This window comes from Elephas maximus, chromosome 12 (assembly GCF_024166365.1).
Source record: "Elephas maximus indicus isolate mEleMax1 chromosome 12, mEleMax1 primary haplotype, whole genome shotgun sequence".
Taxonomy (NCBI): Eukaryota; Metazoa; Chordata; class Mammalia; order Proboscidea; family Elephantidae; genus Elephas; species Elephas maximus.
Window position 1 is genome coordinate 12,475,582 of NC_064830.1, and position 25,689 is coordinate 12,501,270.

Consider the following 25,689-nt stretch of genomic DNA (forward strand, 5'->3'; position numbering starts at 1 on the left):
GAGTAGTACCAATTTTTACTGACAAGACACAGAACTGGACTTCACAGGTGGCTTTTGGTGAGGGGGTGAGCGAGAGAAGGCCAGGGAGTTGCTGGAATCAAGGTTGTGCGTCCTGCGCACTGCGCCCTCTGTGTGCCCAGGACATGAGCATGGATGCTTGTTAGGAGCAGGGCCCAAAAGATGCTGCGATCATCTTTGCCCTCAAGCAGCTGACCAGTATCAGTTGTCACTCTCAGGAGCCTAAAGCTCTTTGCATCTCCTTCATGATGCTCTTTACTTTGATAGCAAGAACTAGGCCCAGTTGCTGAGAAGAGAGAATGAAAAAATATGGCTGTGCATTAGTTTTCTGTTACCATCATAACAAATCCTTAGTGGCTTAAAACAACACAGACTTCTTATCTCACAGTTCTGTGGGTTGGAAGTCCAGGTTGGCTCAGTTGATTTCTCTGCTCCAAGTTGAAATCAGCTGGCGGGGCACCGGGAAGAAGCCTCTTCCCAGCTCACTGAGGTTGTTGGCAGAATCCAGTTCCTTGTGATTGCAGGACCGATGTCCTGCTTGTCAGCTGGGGTCTGCCCTTGGCTCCTGGAAGTCTCTTTCTGGTCCTTGCACATAGGACCATACATCTTAGAGCCGGCAGTGGTGGCTGGGTTCTTCTTTCATGTTGATTTCCTCTGACTTAATTTTCTTCTACATCTTTCTCCTGCTTCCAGCCAGAGAAAGTTCTCTCTTTCTTATAAGGTCTCATGTGATTAAATTAGGCCCCCTCAGATAATCTAGGATAATTTTTCTATTTTAAGGTATGTAAAAATTTCTTTCTTTTAACCTTAATTAAGGAAACCCTGGTGGCATAGTGGTTAAGAGCTATGGCTGCTAACCAAAAGGTCGGTAGTTTGAATCCACCAGGTACTCCTTGGAAACTCTATGGGGCAGTTCTAAGCTGTCCTTTAGGGTTAGTATGAGTCGGAATTGACTCAATGGCAGTGGGTTTTTAACCTTAATTAAAGGAGCCCTGGTGGTGCAGTGGTTGAGCCCTTGACTGCTAACCAAAAGGTCGGTGATTCAAACTCACCAGCTGCTCTGTGGGAAAAACATGTGGCAGCCTGCTGCTTTAAAGATTATAGTCCTGGAAACCCTATGGGGGCCGTTCTACCCTGTCCTATAGGGTCACTGTGAGTCGGTATCCACTTGATGGCAATGGGTTTGATTTGGCTTTAACCTTACTTAAGCCTTGGCATGTTCCATGTGGCACTGGCTGAAGGGCTGATCAGGTTCTTGTGAAGAGAAAGGCTGTCAGCGGTTGTGTCTGGGTGGTGGGCTTATGAGTAGGTGTATTTTCTTCTCTATTTTTTTGAGTTCTTAAAACGGATCAAAATAAGTGTAATAAATGTATGATTTAGAAAAACATATTATTCTTTAGAGTCCATAGGGACATTTTCTCCAGCTCAGGTTTCTTCTGGGCTTAGGCTGAGCCTTCCTTGCCTACCATGGCAAGACTGTTAGGTGCCCAGAGTGACTTTTGCTAATGATGTGGTAGGCGGCCGCCACCTGGTGGACTAAGGTAGAAGTGCAGGTCCACCTTTGCGGTTTCCTGCTGGCTCCAGTTTCTTTTATAAAGGCCACCAGGGTTTCCAAAGGCTCCTTAAAAAAAAAAAAAAAAAATAGAACCTGGAAAATCCCTCAGCCTCCAGAGCGACTTTTTTTTTTTTTTTTTTAGGGGAAATTTCTGCAGGCTTCCGTCCGCTTAAAGGCCGGAGCTCTGTGTTGTTTTCTCTCTGCTAGCAAATCCTTGTTCACGGCAGTGACGTGGAGTGGAAAGAACATTAGGCTTGGCTCTGCCATGTTACAAAATTGTGTACCTGCGTTCCTCATCTTTTGGGCCTCAGTTTTGTCATCTGTAAAATGGCAGAGTTGGGCAAGGTTAGAGAGTCTTAGCCCTAAATGTCTATCAGTTGATCCCACCCTGCAGATTCTAATTCATATGTCTGGAGTGGGGCCCAGGGTCTGAGTTTTCAGAAAGCATAGGTGGGAGGGACGTGGGTGTGAGGGGGTGGGAGGTGGGGGGAATGACTCTGAAGAACCAAGTGGGAAACAGTTGGATTGAAGGACATCAAAGTCCCCTCTGTCCCAAAACAGCTGTTCTTCTCAGTTGACTGAAGCTTTAACATATAAGCTGGGGGCAGGGAGTCGTTCTGGAGGAGGTGAGGTCTTCAAAAAAAAAAACCAAACCCAGTGCTGTCGAGTCGATTCCGACTCATAGCAACCCTTGAGGTCTTCAAGGAGCCCCTGAAATCACCTGGAGCTTAGTTGGTGGCGGGAGATGGCACCTCAAGTCGGAGGCAGGGCAGAGGAGGAAGAGGAGGAAAGGGAAGGAAAGCTGGGTTTGGCCTGAAGGGTCTCATGTAAAGGGCAGAAGCGGACAATTCGTAGAAGAAAACCAAAAGACCAGTAAATGAATGAGAAACGTCCAACCTTACTAGTAAGCAAAGACATGCGAATTGTCATCCAGGAAGGCACTTTTGGCTACCAAGCTGGCAAAGAGAGAAAAAACTATGATGCTCCACTTTGGCACAGGGATGAAGGAAAGGGACTTCTCATACACTATAGCCAGGAATGCAGTTGGTTTAACTAGAAGGAGGTTTGGCAACATACATCAAAAGCCTTCAACTATGCTTATCTATTAACCCTCTTATTCAATTTCTTGGACTCTAGCCTAAGGAAAGAATCAGAAATACGGAAAAATTATTATCTACCAAATTGTTCAAGCAACATCGTTTTAAATGATTCTAAATACTGCTGTATTGCTCTTTATAAATACTGCTATTTGCAATGGCAAAAAGTTGGAAACAACGGTGTTTAACAAAAGGGAAATGGCTAAGCTAGGAAATTTGTGCAGCAATTAAAAGTAAAGTTCTTGAGGTTTTTAATGGCATGGAAAATTGCTTGTTAGATACTAAGTGAAAAAAGCAGAACATACTTTTTTGGAACTGTGTGTAAAATCTAAAATAAAACATGTATTTTTTTTGTGTGTGTGGAAAGAAAAGCATCCCCCCTTCGCCCCCAAAGCAGGATATAAAATTTGTATTTAGAGTAAGGACCCAATTGTTGCATGTTTGCATAGAAAGGCTAGCAGGAGGTAGGTCGCAATATTGAGTGGCAATATTTAGGAGGTAGCTTATGAATGATTTCTATTTCATTTCTATTTTTCTGCATTTTCCAAATTTTCTGTAATACTAAAAACCCCAAAACCAAACCCTTTTTCGTTGCTTCAATTCTGACTTTTAGTGACCCTATAGAACAGAGTAGAACTGCCCCATAGAGTTTCCAAGGAGTGGCTGGCTGGTGGATTTGAACTGTTGACGTTTCGGTCTTAACCACTACACCACCAGGGTTAATAAGATCTTTGGATTGCCTTAGTTATTATTTAATGACAGAGTGCATTCCAAAGATTGCTCCCAAGTGTCAATTTGACACCCTGATACCTCATTACTTTTGTAAATCAGAACTCTGGTTATACTGAACACAGCAGGTGATTTCCACCTTGTATCATAGTGATTGGGATACCTGCTTATCTCCAGTCTTATCCAAACATGGTTTGCAAGTGACAGACACACGCTTACTGTAAACAAAAGGGGAGTCCATTGGTAGGACCTGGGAGTCTCTCGCAGAGTCCACAGTCAGAAGATGTGGCAGGCAGCCTTGGCAGGGCCTAGGTCTCAGAGCTGAAACTCAGGGACCACTGCGATTCTCACTGACTGTCTGAGGCCTTATGATTTTCCTCATTTACACACACACACACACACACACCCCAACACACACTCACACTCACATTTTTTGTTTGGCTTTTTCTCCACATGGCTCTTTTAGCCTCAACTTGGCAAATCTTACAGGGCTTGCATGTTCAGCTAACTATATGGAGCCTTTGATTCTCAATTCCAAATTTTAAGCAAAGAGAAACATATTGGGTATTCACCCTGTGATCTCGTCAGCTGTGGCATTGGGAGTGCCCCGTTGTGTAGGGGGACTACCCACTGAAGAAGGGTCTCTGATGGAGACTGAGAAAGACAACCTGTAGTGCGTTTCCATCACTAGATGTGGTAGGCAACTTCTAAGATGGCTGCCAAAGAATCCTGCCTCCTGGTATTTACACCCTTGTGTAATTCCTTTCCCTTGAGCATGGGCTGGACCTAGTGACTCATTTCTAATATAATAGGGCAAATATGACGGGGTGTCACTTTGGAGATTAGGTTACAAAAAGACTCTGGCTTCCATCTTGCTCGTATTCTCTTTCTTGGTCTGATGGAAGCCAGCTGCCATGTTGTAAGTTATCCGGTGGAGAGGCCCACATAACAAAAAACTGAAGGGGGACCTCCAGTTAGCAAGAAAATGAGGGCTTCAGTCTAATAGCTCATGAAATACTGAATCCTGCCAACAGCCAGGTGTGTGAATTTGGAAGTGAATCTCTGAGTTAGTAAACAGGCATGTAAGTGAGCCCAGAAGCATACCCTCCTTCAGCTGAGCCTTGAGTTGACTACTGCTTTGGCCAACACCTTGACTGTAGCCTGTGAGAGACCCTAAGCCAGGGGACCCAGCTAAGCTGCATCTGATTCTTGACCCACAGAAATTGTGAGATAATGAATGATTGTTATTTTAAGCCACTAGGTTTTGGGGTAATTTGTTATGCAACAGTAGATAACTAATACACTAGACTACAAATTTCTTGAAGGTAGGGATTTTTGTCTCACAAAGTCATTAAATTTTTTTTTTAAGCATTGAATCCGTGGTATCAGTTAATATGCTAGAGGTCTGAGGTTCAAAGAAGAGTTAAGGCTAGATCTTCCCCTTTAGGGGCTTATGGTCTACTGAGGAGCACAGACACGAGTGTTGGGGCAGAGAGAAATCCCTGGTTTATGGGAGCTCTGATGTGGGCATGGCTTACCAGCCTGGGGTCAGAGATAGATAAGTCTTCTTGGAGAAGGTGACACAGGAACAAGGTATTGAAGGACAGAGGGAGCTAGCCTGAAGGGAAGAGGTGCTCAGGCTGGAGGCAGCGAGGTGGGCCATAGCCTCACTACAGCCAGCATGGGGCCTTGCTCACCAGGCCCTCACAGGATGCTGCAGATGACCCTAATGACAAGCCACAGAAGCCTCTAGCTCTGTTTTCCTACCCCTGGATGGGATGGCCTCAAGTGAGGTGTGCAAGAAGATCCATGGAGTATGGGGAAAAAATAATGGAATCGTGTCTTTTTATCTTTTACCTAATAACAAACTAAGCTTTACCAGTGAATTCACTGTAGGTATAATTTATAAATAAATATCTGTATATTGGCCATGTAGGTTCAAACATTTTTATTGATAGGGACATGCAATCAGAGAAGATTGGAGCCCACTGGTCTATAGCACCCTCATCTTCCGAGAAGTCTCAAGAGGCTAAGAGGCCAGCTTCACCGTCACCGGTGGAATCTTGCAGTGTTTTGGGGCCAGTGGTGAGGGAGTTGCCCAGTAGCTAGAGCTCCCCAGGCGCTTGCCCATCCGGGCTCTGCCCATCTGGAGCTTCTGTTTATTTATCTTTCCATTCCAACTCGTGGTGACCCCATGCGTTACAGAGTAGAACTGTGTAGAGCTTCTGTTTAATTGGCCTGTTTTGTCCAGCGGGGACATTTCTTTCCCAATAGCACCTCACAGGAATGCATAATGCTTTTGAGGTTGTCTGTGTGAAGGAGTGGTGCTCTGGCAACAGATCATACAAGTGCACCCTGAGATTCTCCATCCCCTTTCTACACGGAGTTATATCCTGCGTCATTGGCTGGGCTGTTCAAACTTTCACAGTCCCAAATTGTGGCTCGTTACATTGAAACTGGACATATAGTCATCATAACACCCACTTTTTTCATTCAAAAATTTATACACAAATTGTTTAGTGACATTGGTTGCAATCCCCGCAACGTGTCACACTCTCCCTCTTTCCACCCCAGGTTCCCTGTGTCCATTTGTCCAGTTTTCCTATCCCTTCCTGCTTTCTCTTTTTGCTTTTGGGCAGGAGTTCCCCTTTTGTTCTCTATACTTGATTGAACTAAGAAGCACATTCCTCATGTGTGTTACGGGTTGTATTATAGGCCTGTCTAATCTTTGGCCGAAAGGTGAACTTTGGGAGTGGCTTCAGTGATGTGTTAGTAGGGTGTCTGGGGTCCACAGACTTGGGAATTCCTCCAGTCGCTGTCAGACCAGCAAGTCTGGTCTTTTTTGTGAATTTGAATTTCATTCTACATTTTTGTCCCGGTTTGTCCAGGACCTTCTATCGTGATCATTGTCAGAGCAGTTGGTGGTGGTAGTGAGGCACCATCTAGTTCTTCTGGGCTCTGGCTGGTGGAGGCTGTGGTTCTTGTGATCCGTTAGTCCTTTGGACTAATATTTTCACTGTGTCTTTGGTTTATGTCATTCTCCTTTGTTCTGGACTGGATGGGACCAATAGATGTATCTTAGATGGCTGCTCGAAAACTTTTAAGACCCTAGATGCTACTCACTAAAGTAGTATGTAGACCATTTTCTTTATGAACTATGTTATGCCAACTGACCTAGATGTCCCCCGAGACCATCGTCCTCAGCCCCCAGCCCATAACGCCCACTTTTGTCCAGCCTTAGAGAAATCTCTTTGGGTAGTATTTTCTCACATAATCTTCCAGCAGCACTGGGAGGCAGGCTACACCCTCCCTGTCTCGTAGACCAGAAAGGTGAGGTTGGGAGAAGTGAAGTTCAGGGTAAGGAAATGCCAGAGCAGAATGGTTTCCAGGCCTTGAGCTTTGAACCTTTAACAGGTCCCCCCAGGGGTCTCCTGTGACCCGCTGCTATCTCAGAAAGCAGGGGAGGGGGAAGCCTAATTGACCTGAATTGGGCCGAACCTGGCTCCCACCTCTCTCTCTTTGCAAGCTTGCAGGCTCAAGGGGCAAAATGCCATTTATAAGCACAGCTTATAGAATTTGCAATGAGCCAAGGGTGCAGGTTCATTTGCAAGCATTTAGATTATGGCTGAGGATTTAGTGAAAATGGGGGAAATCTCCTGAGCAGCACTGAGGTAATTGTGTAGTGCCGCGGGAGAGAAGAAATTAGGGAAGGAAAACAATCCAATACTTTGAGGTGAAAGGCGTCTGTAGAAAATAATGAAATGGCGTGTTTACCAGGGAAGGCAAAGCTTTAGCTCGCAGAGGCGAGGAGAAGAATTTATGATGATGAGCGAGAGTTGCCTGGTTTTTCTGTCCTCCCTGGCTTTGTTGCAACCTGACAGTACTCTCCTTGGAGCTGATAACTTGCTGACTTACAAGATACCACCTTTCTAAGTATTTAGTTGTTGGGGTCATAGAAGGCACAGAGTTAGTTCATTCTTCCACTCATGCATTCCTTCACCTATTAAATGGGTGCGGGGGTGCTTTAGAAGAAAGGGCTGGTGATCTCTTTCTGAAAAATCAGCCACCAAAAACCCCGACGCATGTGGGGTCTCCATGAGTTGGAGTTTTGGTTGTGAGTCCCTGCTCTGGGCCCAGCACTGTGTTATGTACTAGAGCTCTCCATACAAATGGTCAAAAGAATGTTCCCACAGGCGATGATGGTACTGTTACTTCTTGGAGAAGACATTGTCTTCTCCAAACATCTTCCATTAAAATGTAAGTCTTTCTCATGGAGTCATTACAAGAACACTTTGAGGAATGATAGCTGATATTCCCGTTTTATATGTAAGAAAAATAAGACTCAGAGATTAACCTGCCCAAGGTCACCGAGAGGAGGAAGTTCTTTGGATGGCTTAAGCGGCTATAATTACTCCTCGGTCCTTCTCCACTGCTCCATCTTTGGGCTTCAAAACAAACCATGGCATCCCCGCCTCCCCAGAAGCCTAATGGTTGGTCTAAATAAGCGGCAGGGCTAAAGAGATACAATTCCAGGCTAACAATCCAGGGCTGCGCCTCCATTTCTGATTACCCCCTTCAGGTGATCAGATAGGAAAACTTGCATTGCACGCTGTGCAGTGAAATATATAACCCCCGGAATATAAGACCTGGTGGGGGGAGCCCCTCAGTGCCCTTTGTCCACTCTGAAAAGAGAAGGGGCACCTGTGGAAGTTTTCTATCTTGCCTGCACTGCTTCTGAGCCAGGGAGGACCTCTTGAGTTGGAATTTGTCCTGTTGTACACTTCTGTTGTCTGTGAGTATTAAAATGACTGTCACTATTGCCCATACCATATATGTGTCTCATGCTTGATCAGGATAAATGGATATAATACCCATGGAGTGGCTGGTACCACCAGGTGGAATTCTCATCCCAGTACCTGGTGAGTAGTTAGGATCTGGTGACAGCCTTTAAGGCAGCCTGCGTGTGCAACACAGCCACACAGCTGGGACGGGTGGCACAAAATAGAAACCTAGACTGTCTGCTTCTTCCTCTTCCCTACAGAAACATCTCTGGTGCCTTTAAATCGTCAATCCCAACGAAGAGTTTTCAGACCCGTTTGCTGGAGCTGATGCTGTTGACCATGTCCTCCTTGAGACTGTTCCTGCCCTCGGCCTCCACTTTGAGCGTTCTTTCCTTTTCCTCAGGAGATCCTCTTCCTCTGACCACCCGTAAATGCCAGTGTTGTCCAGAAGCTTGGCTCCTCTCAATCCCCCTTCTCTCGCCGGTCAGCCTCATCCCTACTGATGGTTTCGGTTACACCTCCAATGTGGAACTGATGGCTCCCAACTTTGCCTTTCCTTCCAGCTCCAGACTCCAGCGTCTGCTTGCTGGGCATCCCGTGTTTAATCCATCATCAGCCCCCTAAACTTCATCCTTTCCCACTACATAATCTACCTCAGTTGCTGGTAACGTCACCCATTAGTTAACCAAGCCAGAAAACCGGGAGTCAACTCTGACTTCTCTCTCTCTCATCACCTCCTTCCTATCTAGTCTCTTCCAAAATATTTTTTTGTCTGCCTGCTCTCCATGTGCTCATTATTTCTAACTTGGGGTCCTGCAAAATCCTGGTTGTTCTGTGTCTAATGCACCTTCCGCACTGCGGCTGAGTGAATGGTCTAAAGGAAAATTTGACAATAACCTCCTCCTCCAGGTGGTGCAGTGGTTAAGCGTTCGGCTGCTAACCAAAAGGTCAGCAGTTCAAATCCACTAGCTGCTCCTTGGAAACCTACCGGGCAGTTCTTTGTCCTATATGGTTGCTATGGGTCAGGATTGAAGTCGGCAGCAACAGGGTTTTTTTTTTCCCAATTAAACTTCAACCCGTAAAATAAAGCCTAGACCCCGTAGAAAGATACACAAGACTATTCATTATCAGGTGCATGTCTACCTTCATGGCCACACTTCTCGTTACTCTCTACTTGCACACCATTAAAGCTGAACTGCAAGTTCCTTACATAAACAGTCTTTCCTTCCATGTTCATCCCTGGAATGTCTCCCGACCCTGCCTGTGGCTAACTCCTGTTCACTCTTTAAGACTCAGCTCACCTCCTCCAGCAGTCCGTAACCATCCCAGGCTTAGGTGCTGACCTTGGTGCTCTCACAATTGTTGGTATGTCTTTACCACTCTGCTTTTGTCCCATTGCTCCATTGCTTGTTTGTTTGCAGGCCTTTCCCTCCTTGGAGCCTAGGAGGACAAGGGCTGGATCTTATTTACCTTTGATTTTTGGTACCTAGTGCTTGGCTGCTAACGAAAATGTTGGCAGTTCGAATCCACCAGGCTCTCCTTGGAAACCCTGTGGGGCAGTACCACTCTGTCCTATAGGGTTGCTATGAGTCGGAATTGACTTGATGGCAATGATTTTGTTTGGGTTTTAGCAGAATGTCTGGTAAACAGTAGGTGGGCAGAAAATATATATTAGAAGGTGGTGAGAAGCTGGCAGTAAATGATATATCTTGGTGATGATTTTTAGAGTTCATATGGTGTAGAATAGGGGTTGGCAAACAATGATGTGCAGGCCAAATCTAGCCCACCATCTGTTTTTGTACAGCCCACAAGCTAAGAATGTTGTTTACAGTTTTTTTTTTTTTGAATAATGCTTTGTTGTGTTTTCGGTGAAGGTTTACAACAGAAGTTTAGGCTCCCATTGAACAATTTCTACACAAGTTGTACAGTGACGTTGGTTACATTCATCACAATGCGTGAACATTCTCATTATTTCTGTTCTGGTTGTTTCATTTCCATTAATTTAGTGTCCCTGCCCCCTCACATTCTCATCTTTGTTTTAAAGTAATTGTTGACCATTTGATCTCATTAAAAAACAAACAAACAAACAAACAAACAAACAAACAAACAAACAAACAAACAAACCCATTACTGTCTAGTCGATTCTGACTCATAGCGACCCTATAGGACAGAGTAGAACTGCCCTATAGTTTCCAAGGAGTGCCTGGTGGATTTGAACTGCCAACCTTTTGGTTAGCAGCCATAGTTCTTAACCACTATGCCACCAGCGTTTCTGTTTGGTCTCATATAGGTGATTTTTTTTAAAGGAGCACATTACATACAGGTGATACCCATTATTTATTGGTCCAATCTGTTATTTAGGTATAGGGTGACTACAGAGGTTAGTTTCAGTTTAAGGTCTGAAAAGTATCTCAGGGCAACAGTCTTGGGAAATCCTTCAGTCTCAACTAGTCCAGTAGGTCTGGCTTTTTTTGGGTTCTTGTTTTTTTTTAAGAATTTGGGTTCTGGTCCACATCTTTGTCCCATTCTTTTATAGTCCATCTATCGTGGCCCTGATTTGGACAGTTGTTGGTGGTAGCCAGGCACAATCTAGTTCTTCTGGTTTCCTACTCTTTTGCTCCAGATGAGTAGAGACCAACAGTTATATCTTAGATGTGTGCTCGCAAGCTTTTAAGACTTTCGACACTACTCATGTAACCAGAATGTAGAACATAACTTTATGAACTACATTGTGCCAATTGACTGAGATATCCCATGAGACTATGGTTCTAATCCTTCGAGCCCAGAAATTCAGTCCCACAAGGTGTTTGGTCATATCTAAGAAGTATCCATAACTGTGTTCCCTATGTGTTTTATTATATATGTGAATATATATGCATACAGTCACATAGATGCATATACGTACACCATATATACACACATATATACATACCTGTACACATAAATGTCTATATACATATATACCCTTACATATATTTTTGGTTGTTTCAAAATTACATATGCCATGGCAATTACCAACAGGTCCCTTTTTCTTCTGTATTGTTTAGTGACATCATTTACCTTCGTCAAGCTGTGTACACTTCACTCTCATTTGGTGTGACTGGAATTTACATTTTTAAATGGTTGAAAAATATTTTAAAAAAGAATAACGCTTTGTGACAAAAAAATGATATAAAATTGAAATTTCATTGTCCATAAATGAAAATCTTTTGGAACACAGCCCCACTCATTCACTTCTGTATTGTCTGTGACTGCATTTGTGCTAGAGTGGCAGAGTCGAGTCAATGTGACAGAGACTGTACAGCCCATCAAACCCGAAACCCATGGCTGTCGAGTCTGCAGATATTTGCTATCTGGCACCGTATAGAAAAAGTGTCTTAAATCAAGTCCAAAATCCAAAAATACTTCTTCATCTGTGAAATCCAGAATACAAGTTATCTGCTTCCAAAATACAATAAAAGAACAGGCACAAGCTAGATATTTCCATTACCAGTGGGAGAAACTGGAGAGAAAGAAGGCATAACAGGCACCAAGCAAGTTAGCAGAACACATTACATTAGCCATCAAGGCTTGAAAATAACCCTCTATTCTCTGAGACAGTTTACACAATAGCCCTGCCCTCCAGACTCTAGGTATTGGCCACACTCTCTGGATTCTAAATCGAGGCCCCTTGGCCCTGGGCCTCAGCTCCGCCTTCCAGGCCCACTGGGACAGCAACTCTGCTCCCTCGGCTTTAGATGCACCATTCTCCTAGTCCATCTGAGTGACAACTCTACCCTTAGAAATACTGGAGGCCGTGGTTCCACCCTTTGAAACCCCAGAGGTCCTGGCCATACCTTTTGAGACTGAGGCAGCTTGACCCCTTCAGAGTTGAAGAGACAAAGATTTGAGTTTAGATAATCACTCTGAGCTCCGGATTCCATGGGGGAATATGAGGACTACAAGGCATGCCTTGTAGGATGGTTATGAGAATGACGAGACCCTATGTCAGCACATAGTACAAAGACTGGTGTGCAGTAGGTCTTCAATAACAGGCACCCAAACCAATGGTTTCACAGCATTGTTGAAGGATTTCATTCACTGGTGAGAGGTTATTAAAGACTTCTAAGACCATTAATAAAAATAGGCATACTTCTAAAGTCATTAATAAAAAGGGACATTAAAATGACTGATGATGTCATATACATAAAAATGCCTTATATGCCCCACAACCGCACTGTCCAATATAACCTTCTGGAAAAATGGAAGTAATTTTCTGTTCAGTATAGTAACCACCACCCACGTGTGGCTATTGAGAGCATAAAAGGTGACTAGTATGACTGAGGAACTGATTACTAGATTTTATTAAATTTAAATACCACACATGGTAAATGGCTATAATTTTAGTGGAACTAGCATACTAAGGGAAAAAGAGATATTGGTTGCCAGCATTAAACATTTTCCAGGCTCAGTACAAGGTAGTTGAGTGTCTAATTTAAAGGTCTGATTTCTTTGTCTAAATACAAAGTACGCAATAGAAACAGCAGATAAAATGGTGGCTGAATTTTACACCTCCCCACACCTCCCCACTACTGTTTATATTAAATTGCATTGGGAGTTTAATACTGCTTTGAAATGTATCTCTCCCATAGTTCCTCTGTAGTGTTTAAAAAGGGTCTGTTTGTTTTTCTTTTATCCCGTTGTAACACATTTTAAACACACTGGAGCAGCAGTGTCTTCACAGCAAATGGAGCTTTGCCAACAGATGATAAAGCGTTTAGGTAAATATTTCTTGGGAATAGCTGTGAAAGTCCCCTTAGAACTCCTCACCTGTAGCAAAGTTTGCTGGCTAGAGCTAAGTGAGTGGACAGTGACTTGTGGAAAGGCTACAGAAAAAACCTACAGAGAATGTTCTGCCCCGAACCAAATTCATTTCTGCCAGTTTAAACAGCTGTTTCCAAATGCCAGATTTCATTTGGAAAAACAAACATTAGCCTGGACAATTTCCATTAAAGTTTTTGAGGTGCTGTTCAATGAATATATAAATTTAACGAGCTTGAGGAAAGGATGCTCACCCAGTTTGAACGATTCCAGTCGTGATTGTAATAGGTTACGTTAAATCAATCCGTGTTGCTGACCCTGTGTGATGGCTGTCAACCGGAGACGAACGTGGGAAGATTCCGTCCAGTTTATGGCATTAGCTATAGAGGGCGCTGCTAGACCGACTAACGGCTTCTGAAGAAGCGCTTTTTATATATTTATTTTCCAAATGGAAACATTTATTTCTAGAAAGGAGTTTTTTTTTGGTGTTGTTGTTAAGGAAGTACTGAAGTGTTTTATTGTCTAAATTGAGTGTGAGTTTTTGGGGGTGGAGGCATCAAGAAACAAAGTGTGGGGAGTGGTACCTTGAAAAAAGTGTAAAACGCCTTCCTCTCTGTCTCTTGATCTCTTTCTGTATTGAATTCACATCCGGTGGTACATGCGTGTCATATAGAATGCTTGGTGTCCGACAGTTACCTGAGGCACATCAAAGCGGAAGATAAAAGATAGCTGAGATAAAAGAACGTCCTACACCTTCCCAAATGCTCACTGGTTAGCAGGGAAGCTGAGTGATACACGTCACCTTTTTTGATCAAGAGCCGTGTGGGCCAGCCCACATGTTACCATGCCACCTTGTTGTGTCCATCGAATGCAGGCAGCGGAGACAGGAACATTAAATTACTGACTTGGGCAAAATGTTCATATGCTCTGTACTGGTGCTTTTGAGCTAGCTGGAACTGACTGACAAATGGTTGGGCCTTTGGACAGAATTACTGGGTAAAACAAACATTTTATGATTATTTAAGCAAACCAAATGCTCAACAAGCCTTCACTGAGTGCCTATGACCGGGCTAGCTCCAGGTGATTTTCTATAGGGTGCAGGGTAGTTAATAAGACTTTATGGTGAGGGAGTTCTTTGTCTTTTTTTTCACTTGTACATTCCAAGTGCCTAAAACAGTGCCTGGTATATAACAGGTGCTCAGTGTATACTTGCTGAATAGAACTGAACTGAATTCCAGGAACTGTCAAGACTTTTCCCCCTTCTTTAAGTTCTATCTTTGGGTGCTGTCAATGACGCCCATGGCTTTAATCATCATTTTTCATGTTGACAGCTTCCAAAGTTATATCTTCAGCTCAGACCCCTCCCTGATACAAGTTCATATATTCTACTGCCTCCTGACCATCTCCACTTACATGTCTCACAGACACCTTAAAGGCAGCGTGTCTCAAGTTGAGACCAAAGCTCTTCCTCTCAGACTTACTTATCCATTTATCCCTAGTAAATGAATGGGACAGCCAGCCTCTAGTTGTTCAAATCAAAAGACAGGAGACATCCCTGCCTCTACCTCCTCATTACATTTCACAGCCAACCTTTCACCAATCGGTTACCAGGTCAGCTTTGTGTTAGTGTTGTTGTTAGGTGCCATCGAGGCAATTCCAACTCATAGTGACCCTATGTACAACAGAATGAAACACTGCCCAGTCCTGCGCCATGCTCACAATCATTGCTGTGCTTGAGCCCCTTGTAGCAGTGTCACTCCATCGCATTGAGGGTTTTCCTTTCTTTTGCTGACCTTCTACTTTACCAAGCATGATGTCCTTCTCCAGGGACCGATCCCTGCTGTTAACACATCCAAAGTATGTGAGACGAAATCTTGCTGTCCTCGCTTCTAAGAGGCATTCTGTCTGTACTTCTTCCAAGACAGATTTGTGCATTCTTTTGGCAGTCCATGGTATACTCAATATTGTTCACCAACACGTAATCCAAATGAATCAATTCTTCTTCAACCATTCTTATTTGTTGTCCAGTTTTTGCATGCATACAAAGCAATTAAAAATACCATGGCTTGGGTCAGGCACATCTTAGTTGTCAAAGTGACATCTTTGCTTTCTAACACTTTAAAAAGGTCTTTTGAGCTGATTTACCCAATGCAATACATTATTTGATTTCTTGACTGCTGCTTCCATGGACATTGAATGTGGATTCAAGTAAAATGAAATCCTTGACAACTTCAATCTTTGTTTTTCATGATGTTGCTTATTGGTCCAGTTGTGAGGATTTTTGTCTTCTTTATGTTGCGGTGTAATCCATACTGAAGGCTGTGGTCTTTGATCTTCATCAATAAGTGCTTCAAGTCCTCTTCCGTTTCAGCAAACAAAGTTGTGTCATCTGCATAACACAGGTTGTTAAGGGTCTTCCTCCAATCCTGATGCTCCATTCTTCTTCACATAGTCCCGCTTCTCGGATGATTTGCTCAGCATACAGATTGAATAAGTATGGTGAAAAAATACAACCCTGAAACACACCTTTCCTGATTTTAAACCATGCAGTATCCCCTTTTTCTGTTCAAAGGATCGTCTCTTGGTTTATGTACGGGTTCTGCATGAGCACAATTAAGTGTTCTGGAATCCCCATTGTTCACAGTGTTATTCATAATTCGTTACAGTACACACAGATGAATCTGTTTTCATAGACAATGAAACACAGGTAAACATCTTTCTGGTATTCTTTGTGTGAACATTAAGGTTGTGTGTCACTTGCCTGGGCCATGATTCTCAGTGGTTTGGCAGTTATGATGTAGTTTGGTAGTCATACAATGATGTGATCACCTCCATGATGAGATTTGATATAATGTGATCATCTCTGTGATGGGATCTGCTGTGAGTAGCCAATCAGTTGAAAGGGAGTTTCCTTGGGGAGTGTGGCCTGCATCCAATATAGGTAGACTTTCTGGCAAGGGTCTTAGGCTTTGGTCACTCTGGATCCTGCAGCTGGCTCCTGTTCATCTGACTTCCAGTTCTTGGGACTTGAGCTAGCAGTCTGCCTGACGATCTTGGGATTCGTTAGCCCCTGTTGTCTGGATCTTGGGCTCTCCAGCTCCTAGAACTATGTGAGTACAGAGAGGCCTCCAGCTTGACCTATGGACTTGGGACTTTTCAGCCTCTACAACCACGGGAGCCATTTTCTTGATACAAATCTCTGTACATACATATAGACACTTCACTGGCTTTGCTTCTGTAGAGAACCCAGCCTAAGACAGTCTGCTTTCAGCCAAGATCCATCTGACATCAGCAATAATATCCCTTATTCCAAGTCTTCTTCTGAATAGGGTTTGAATTTCTGGCAGTTCCCTGTTGATGTACTACTGCAACCGTGTTTGAATTATCTTCAGCAAAATTTTACTTGCATGTCATATTAGTGATTTCTTCAATAATTTCCATGTTCTGTTGGATCACCTTTCTTTGGAATGGGCACAAACAGGGATCTCTTCCAGTCGGTTGGCCAGGTTGCTGTCTTCCAAATATCTTGGCATAGACGAATAAGCACTTCCAGTGCTGCGTCTGTTTGTTGAAACTTCTCAGTTGGTATTCTGTCAATTCCTGGAGCCTTGTTTTTTGCCAATGCTTTCAGTGCAGCTTGGACTTCTTCCTTCAATACCATTGGTTCTTGATCATATGATATCTCCTGAAACGGTCGAACATTGACAAATTCTTTTTGATACAGTGACTGTGTGTATTCCTTCCATCTTCTTTTGATGCTTCCTGCATTGTTCAATATTTTGTCCACAGAGTCCATCAGTATTGCAACTTGAGCCTTGAATTTTTTCCTCAGTTCTTTCAGCTTGAGAAATGCCATGAGTGTTCTTCCCTTTTGGTTTTCTAACTCCAGGTCTTTGCACCTTTCACTATATAGCTTTACTTTGTTTTCTCAAGCTGCGCTTTGAAATCTTCTGTTCAGCTTTTACTTTACCATTTCTTCCTTTCACTTTAGCTACTGTATGTTCAAGAGCAAGTTTCAGAGTCTCTTCTGACATCGATTTTGGTCTTTTCTTTCTTTCCTGTTTTTAAATGACGTTTTGCTTTCTTCGTGTATGATGTCCTTGATGTCATTCTCCATAACTTGTCTGGTCTGCAGTCATTGGTGTTCAATGCATCAAATCTATTCTAGAGATCATCTCTAAATTCGGGTAAGATATACTCAAGGTCATACTTTGGTTCTCGTGGGCTTGTTCTAATTTTCTTCAACTTGAACTTGCATATGAGCAATTGGTAGTCTGTTCCACAGTTGGCCCCTGGCTTTGTTCTAACTGATGATATTGACCTTCCCCATCATCTCTTTCCATAGATGTAGTCAATTTGATTCCCATGTATTCCATTCAGCAGGGTCCATGTGTATAGCTGTTGTTTCAGTCATCTAGCGCTGCTATAACAGAAATACCACAAGTGGATGGCTTTAACAAAGAGAAGTTTATTCTCTCACAGTCCAATAGGCTAGAAGTCTGAATTCAGGGCACCGGCTGCAGGGGAAAGCTCTCTGTCTCTGTAGGCTCTGGAGGAAAGTCCTTGTCATCAGTCTTCCCTTGGTCTGGGAGCATCTCAGCACAGGAACCTCAGGTCCAAAGGACGCTCTCTGCTCCCAGCGGTGCTTTCTCGGTGGTATGAGATCCCCCGGTCTCTCTGCTCACTTCTCTCTTTTATTTCTCGAAAGAGATTGGCTTAAGACACTATCTAATCTTGTATATCTTATCAGTATAACTGCCACTAATCCATCTCATTTCATCATAGTGATAGGATTTACAACACATAGGGAAATCACATAAAATGGTGGACAATCACACAATACTGAGACTCATGGCCCAGCTAAGTTGAAAGATGTTTTGGGGGGACACAGTTCAATCTATACAGTCACCATTTATGTTTCTGTAAAAAGGTATTTGCAATGAAGAAGTCATTGGTCTTGCAAAATTCTATCATATGATCGATCTCCAGTGTTGTGTCTATCACCAAGGCCGTATTTTCCAGCTACTGATCCTTCTTTTTGTTTCCAGCTTTCACATTTCAATCACCAGTATTTACTTCTTTTTGTTTCCAGCTTTCACATTTCAATCACCAGTATTTATCAATGCATCTTGACTGCATGTTTGATCAATTTCAGACTACAGAGGTTGGTAAAAATCTTCAATTTCTTTATCTTTGGCATTAGTGGTTGGTGTGTAAATTTGAATAATAGTTATATTAACTGGTCTTCTTTGTAGGTGTATGGATATTATGCTATCACTGACAGCAGTGTACTTCAGGATAGATCTTGAAATGTTCTTTTTGATGATGAATTTGACGCCATTTCTCTTCAGTTTGTCATTCCCGACATAGTAGCCCATACAATTGCCTGATTCAAAATGGCCAATACTAGTCCATTTCACCACACTAATGCCTAAGATATCGATCTTTACGCATTCCTTTTCATTTTTGATGACTACCAGTTTTCCTAGATTCATACTTTGTACATCCTCCATTCCGATTATTAATTAATGTTTGCAGTTGTTTCTTCTCATTTTGAGTTGTGCCACATCAGCAAATGAAGGTCCTGTAAGCTTTACTCCACCCATGTTATTAAAGTTGGCTCTACTTTGAGGAGGCAGCTCTTCCCCAGTTGTACTGTCTACTTGAGGGGCTCATCTTCCAGCACTAAATTACACAATGTTCTGCTGCTATTCATAAGGTTTTGGTTGGTCAACTTCTTTTTAGAAGTAGATGGCCAAGTCCTTCTTCCTAGTGTGTCTAAGTCTGGAATCTCCACTGAAACCTGTCCACCATGGGTGATCCTTCTGTTTTTTGAAATACCAGTGGCATAACTTCCAATATCACGGCAACATGCAAGCCACCATGGTACGACAAACTGACAGAGTGCTGGCTTCTCGACTTTTTGGCTAAGATCAAGTGTAGTATCTGTTCTTATCAGTTTAATATCTCATTAAAGGTACATAATAATTGACAATTGACTGATAGAAAACTATGCATACATAAAAATACATAGATAGTCTGAATTTTCTACTTAGTTATTTATTATATTTTGAAAGAACTAAATTTTCTCTGAAAATGATTTTCATTGCCTGCACTGTAGTCTATTTTATAGTTTTACAATGATTTATTTAGTAAATCAAAAATTGTTGGAGATAGTATATTTTCCTTTTTTTAAGAAAATCAGAAACAACACCGTGATGAACATCTTGCACATACATCCTCATGTGCACCCTTGATTTTTTCTTATAAATTTTTAGAAGTATAATTTCTTGGTCAATTGACATGATCATTTAAAAAGGATTTTAATAGATATTACCAAATCACTCTCTGGGGAGATTGTTGCAATTCACATTCCTGGTAGCAGATTGACTTCTTAAGTTCATTGCCCATATATATTTCTTCTTTTGTGAATAAGAATAATTCTTAACAAGGTGTTAGCTTTTAGGTAGTTTTATATTTTCACAGTGAGGGGTAGAGAAAAAGGGTAGAAACAGAAGGCCACCCATTGGCTTAGGAGTGATAGACCTCGGGCCGGTCCTGCCTCTTCTTGAAATTCATGGCCACGCTTGGTGCCTCGCTCCACTTCTTTGAGTCTCTGCTTTCTCAACTTCAAAGTAAGGGTGTTGGGGAGTTAGATTAAATTACTTTCCAGTGCCCAGTGACTATGTGCGTATAATGGAGAAATCTTTGTGGCTCAATCTGTGGTAGTTCCAGAGTGTCCCTCAGCACACGCGTATGTGATGTGGTCTGTTTCCCTCCAGGCAGTGAGCACCTAGAAAGCTAGGCACGCATTGTCCTCTGTAGGCCTCCTTCCAGCCACGGCCTGACACTTAGTTGCTCAATAAATGTTTTTTTGAATGCATTCAGACTATTAAAAGCAAATTATTCTTTTTAAAATAACTTTCCCCTATGTTTAGTAATATTTTATTCTTAAACACTTAAGAAGTAAGTCATGTGCTAATTCCTCTCCCGTTTCAGTGTGTTTATACAAATTCAACTTTTAATTCACCCTGAAGATAGCACTGAATGGAAGGGTACTTGTCCTACCCATTTGAAAATATGTGTTTTGCCTGATCTTTGAATGTCTCAACACCCTGGTTTTCAGGGACTTGGGAGAGGGCCTCCCTCAGTGAGGCAGCCGCTTGCTCACGCAGTCACTGTCACCCCTTTGCATCTGAAGGTTGCCCTAATTGTGCTCTTCCCGTTGCTAGGAAGCATGGCTGACTATCCAAAGGAAAGAAAACCGGCCGGGTTTCCGGACTTCATCCATCTGATTGACCTGGCATCTGAGACGGTAGGAGGAAAGGTGAGTGAGTTTCTATTAGCAAGCAAATGAGTTTAATGTACTCGCACTAATGACGTAACTAACCACTGCAGTGAACATAATTAGGATGGCAAGAGTCAGGCTGAAGCCCATTATTTCAAAAGACTTCCATGGAATTCTTTTTTTTTCCCCTTAAATTGGTGACACTGCCTAGTAAATACAGCATTACTTGTTAAGTTTCTAAAAGTGAGATTTGGCACTTGTGAAAACAATTCACTAGCCCTCTGTGCTTTCTTAGAGTATGGATTGATGGTTCTCCAATTTTAGCGTGGCAGAGAATACTTGTTGACCACAAATTGCTGGGCTCTACTCTCAGGCTTTCTGATTCAGTAAGTCTGGGGCAGATCCTGGGAATCTGCATTCCTAATAAGTTCCCAGAGACTCCATGCACATTAAGAACCACTGATACAGATGCTTCACAGTAGGCATGACCTGGCACTGATGCAGTAAGGAGCCCACATTCTAGGCTGTGGTTCTATAGTTCATATCAACAAACACTTATTGACTGTCTGTTATGCGCTGCATACTTCTGGTATGGAAAAGCTACCGTTTATACCTATGTGCAAGGCATGTGCTCAGTGCTTTGCATTTATAGTCTCATTTAATTATTATACAAATAACCCCCAAAGGAGATAACATCATCCTTATTTTTGTAATGAGAATACAGAAGCTCAGGAGGTTACCTTTTCCAAAGGCAGAAAACTAAGAAGTGATTTTCCGGTAGTCACAAATCTTCTCTGTAATGAAATCTAAATTTAACACTATGCCATGTTAGACTAAGCAAGTGGAGAGTTGTGCAGGTTAGTTACCACGTGGTTTGTGCTAGTGGTCATCCTCATACTAATTTTACATGTATTGGTTGATGACGATTGTCTTCTTTTTGTATCAGTTTTTGAGTGTACGTTTCTATTTTGCCTGCAAATAATCTGACTCACGGCAACCCCAAGACCGTGAACTTTCAGAAGCAGATCGGCAGGTCTGTCTTCCGAGGTGCCTCTGGGTGGGACTGAACTGCCAATCTTTTGGCTAGTGGTCGAGTATTTAACTGTTTACATCACTTAGGGACACCTGCAATTATCTTATTTGACCTTCTCCTTTAAAAGTCTCTGCGTTGTTGTGGTTCTCCCTTGACGTTTCTGGCTGCTTACCTAGAGCCCCTTTCCTTGTCTCCTCTTTTGGTACCTAGTGTATATTTAGAAATACACGCGGATGTTTGTTTTGTATATATAGATACCCATCACCCGTTGCTGTCAAGTCGATTCTGACTCATAGTGACCCTATAGGACCGAGTAGAGCTGCCCCATAGGGTTTCCAAGGAGCAGCTGGTAGATTCAAAATGCTGACCTTTTTGTCAGCAGCTGGAGGCTTAACCACTGCACCACCAGGGCTCCATATATATATATACTCATATTCATACATATATTATGTATATATACACTTACACACATGCACACAGATATACACATATTCATATATACATACACACATACAATATAAATACACAAATACATATATATGTATACATGCACACACATACATACATGCACATATACACCAGATATACATACATACTTATTAGTTTTCATCAAGCTGTATTCTGTCTTTTCCCTCTTCTCTTTCTACACTGTCTCCTCGGGCAACTTGATCCATTTTCAAGAGTCCAAATAATGCAGTTTCCAAATCTGTCCTTACAGCCCTGATCTGTCTCTCCCCCTAGCATCTCCTTTTTGCTTCTACTGCTTCCTGGGTATTTCTACTTACATGTCCCTGGTGTTACCACTAAGCATGTGCAAGGCTTAACCTCTCTTCCATTACAGGCCTGCTCTGTGCCCTGGGCAGCCTGTTTTGCTCAAGCACTGCTAATATCCTAGTAATCCAGATAGAAAGCCTTGGGTGCTTCTTTGATTTCTCTCATTTCTCACATCTAGGCAGCTGTCAAGTCCATAGACTCTGCTGCCACAGTGTCTCTGAAATCTGTCCCCCCCACACCCCTTTTGCATTCTTGTGGCCACTGCGTTCTTCAGGCTCGCATTACTTTTTGTTTTGATTATTGCAACAGCTTCTCATGATTTCTCTCACTTTCTGAGTGATCCCAGAGCACAGCCCTGTACTTGCCCTTTTCTGCTGAGAAACCTTCAGTAGTTTCCCAAGGCCCAGTGACATTGCTGAGCATCTTTCATGGGCTGGACAATGTGCAAAAGGCACTAGTACAGAAATGAATGACCCAATGTCTGCTCGCCAGAGGCTTACACTCTGCAAGGGAGTCAGACATAGTGTCCAGGCTGCACTGTGAACAAATGAAGCCAGGGTGCTGCTGGGAGCACATCTACCATATCTTTATGCAAATAACACACATGTTCTATGTGTGTTTGCCATCTGTGCCCCCCTCTGTGAGATATTTTCATGAGCGCCACTATGCCATTTTTTTTTTTTTACATGTTACTGTAAAAAAATTAGTGTAGCACATTTATGAAAATACTTGTGTGTGTGGAGGCGGTTGGGAAACAAAAGTACAAGGTGGGCGTTATCTGTGTAAAAATATGGTACTTCAGCCTGAGGACTGCTGTCCTGGTTGGTGGTGGGGAGGAGTCAGGAAAGACTCTCCAGATAAGGTGATGCTTAAAGGAGTCTTAGTGTAGGAGAGGGAGCTGGCAAGGCAGAGAAGGAGGAGAGGGGGTTATTTCAGACAGAGGGTAAAGGCTTGGGGAGGAAAAGGGCTTAGCATAGTCCACCTGGTTTGGTGTTTCTGGAACACACCAGGTGCTTATAGGGGGAGTGGAGAAAATGAGCCTGAAGAGGTAGGAAAGGCCCCATGTGCCCTAAAAGTTTCTGCTAGGGGGCCAACAAAGGCTGTATAGAGCAGGGGAGGAACCGAACTATGTAGGTTCACCTGTCCTTTGCCTGACAAATTCTCAGGGTGCAGGTCAACCCTGACACAATGACATCTTCCTTCACTACACATCACACTACACAACAGCTGCTGCCAAGATAGCTGGCAGCTGGCCAAACAGCTTGATTCTCTCTTGTATTTTAGGTTTCCTGAAGTAAAATCAAATGCCAGTCCACTTTATCCCTTCCAGACTGGAGGGGTCACTCTGTCCTGGATTAGGTAGCTTGACCAATGTCTTGTTTTGCTAGGAAAAATCCCAGTTTATACCTATTTTTTAATAGCCCCTCCTCACTGTGAAAATATCCTGCTTTGTCTGTAATTTACCAGGTCAGCTTGCCACAGGACATATTTTGGTGTGGCTTTGGAGGGAGAATACTAAGCTGGCCAAAGTGCCGGTCTGACCAGGTAGGGTGTTTTTTGTCATTGCTACGTGGTGCAACAGTTAAGCGCTAGGCTGCTAACCAATAAGGTTGGAGGTTCAGGTATACCCAGTGGCTATCTGGAAGAAAGACCTAGCTTCTGTAAAGATTACAGCCAAGAAAACCCTGTGGGGCAGTTTTCTTCTGTTACACGGGTCGTCATGAGTCAAAACTGACACGATGGCACGTGACAACAACAGCAAACAATGACAACAACATGTTGGGGAAAGAGTCACAAGGCCTAATGTCTTTGATTCTTGAAAAAAAGGAAGTTGGTTTATTTCCTTCCGAAGGGTAAGAAGTTAGCACTTTAGCATCCAGATGGTAAAGGGGATTAAGAAAAAAAAAAAAAAAAGGGGTGGGAAGAAAAGATTAAGGGGGAGGCAAGCAATGAAATCCAAACATTTAAAAAGCATTGTGGTTTAAATGCATATTGTTTCTCTTCCCCTAGGCAATTTCACGTTTTCTTGTTACTGAGTCTCATAATGTTTCACTGGGGAATGAAATAAAACGGTTGTTAATTTATGGTTATTTTATCTTGACGTCTTTATTTCTCTAGATTTTATTTGCAACAGATGACTTTTTTGCTCCTGCAGAAAACCTGATAAAGGTATGTCAATGGATGTTCCTCAGTGGAAAGTGTTGACGGAGAAATGATCTATGTAGCCATGTTAATTAAAATCTACCGGTGTATCTAGGATGGGGTGATGTTGTACGTGCCAATGAATTAGCATGTCTGAACATTAGAAATATGGACAAATCAGCATCCATACAGGGACCTGACGGAGGTATCTGTGACCACGTTGCTCAGAAAATACTGAGATCTTCATGTATTGCCCACAGTCTTCATGTGGACTCCATAATTTGTGTTGGAAAGAAAACTGACACACAACTTGCATTTTTTACAAAATGTTTTACACACCTAATGATAAAGGTGTGCCATAGACTTACTGAAAAAAGGAATGGCGAAATTACTGAAACGTGTGGGAAAGAAACTGAAGCTCTGCTAGGATACCACTACTGTGTCACACCCAATGTTGGAGTTAAGAATTGCTGTGAGAGGTGCGATAACACAAGGGCACATGTTTTAAAACCCATGTACAGTGACTGCGATTGCAGCCACGTTCCTTTATAACCAGTGTCTACTGACCCGCCAGTAGCATGTTGTCCTCAGCTGTGTTTAGCGTGTCATTCAGTCGCTATGTGTGGAATGGCTACTCTGTGTATAGAAGAACCTGACCAGGTCCTGAGCATGTAGATATATGATAGTATGAAACACTTTATGTGTATTAACTGACAAATTTGTTAGAGGAAAAATAAAATGAAATGAGGAACAGAGATGTTAAGTAACTTGTTTTAGGTCACACAGCTAATAAATGACAAAGCTCTTATCATTTTATCATATGTCTCATCTTTGGAAATTGGTTAGTCTCACTTCACAGCCCCTGCCTAGGCCCCTCACTACTGCTTGTCTGGTGACCTTGTGCTTTTCCTCTATACCTGGTGGAGGAGGTTTCCCTATCTAGCAACATAAGATTCTTCTTGCATTTATCTTCATTTGAGAAGTAAAAATATCCCTCATCTGTGTTCACCTACCGTCCCCCAAGCACAAAACAATTCCCGAGTATCTACAATATACAAGGTGCTTTCACGTGTATGGTTTCAACTTCATAACAAATCCTGCCTGGTAGGGATTCATCATCTCCACTTTAAAAGATGAAGAAATGGAGGCTCAGTCATTTGTCTAAGGGGGCTGAGTAAGTGGCTAAGTGGAGCTTCGTACCCAGCTGGATACAAAGCAGAGACTTGGAGCCCACGCTTTTCCTCAGGTGGCCTTAGAGCACTGCAGAGCATTGGGCTTTAAGTGTTTAGCTTGTCTCTGAGCATCAGTCCTACTCCATATGACTTCAGCTGAGTACTTGTTGAATAGCATTTCCTGGGTTGCTTTGGAAATCTAACAAGCATCTCTTCCTTTGTTCCAATGACCTTTCAGTATCCAGTTAGATTGCAGCTGGTAGTTGCGTGGCTCCATTTGTAAGGCACATGGAATTAATT

General features: G+C 42.7%; 1 protein-coding gene and 1 pseudogene across 3 annotated transcripts in view; both read left to right on the forward strand.

Moving 5' to 3' along the window:
- The window catches only part of ALLC (allantoicase), a 56,222-nt gene that overhangs the window by 14,782 nt on the left and 15,751 nt on the right, over positions 1 to 25,689 (forward strand). For 2 of the 3 annotated variants that reach the window (XM_049902807.1, XM_049902806.1), the window contains exons 3-4: positions 20,217 to 20,307; positions 24,194 to 24,244. In XM_049902807.1, coding sequence (XP_049758764.1) covers positions 20,217 to 20,307; positions 24,194 to 24,244 — 142 coding nt within the window. Of the gene's footprint in view, positions 1 to 20,212; positions 20,308 to 24,193; positions 24,245 to 25,689 lie in introns of all 3 variants that reach the window. The other variant, XM_049902808.1, reaches the window with a different exon arrangement.
- On the forward strand, positions 18,888 to 18,994 carry LOC126087590 (uncharacterized; annotated as a pseudogene).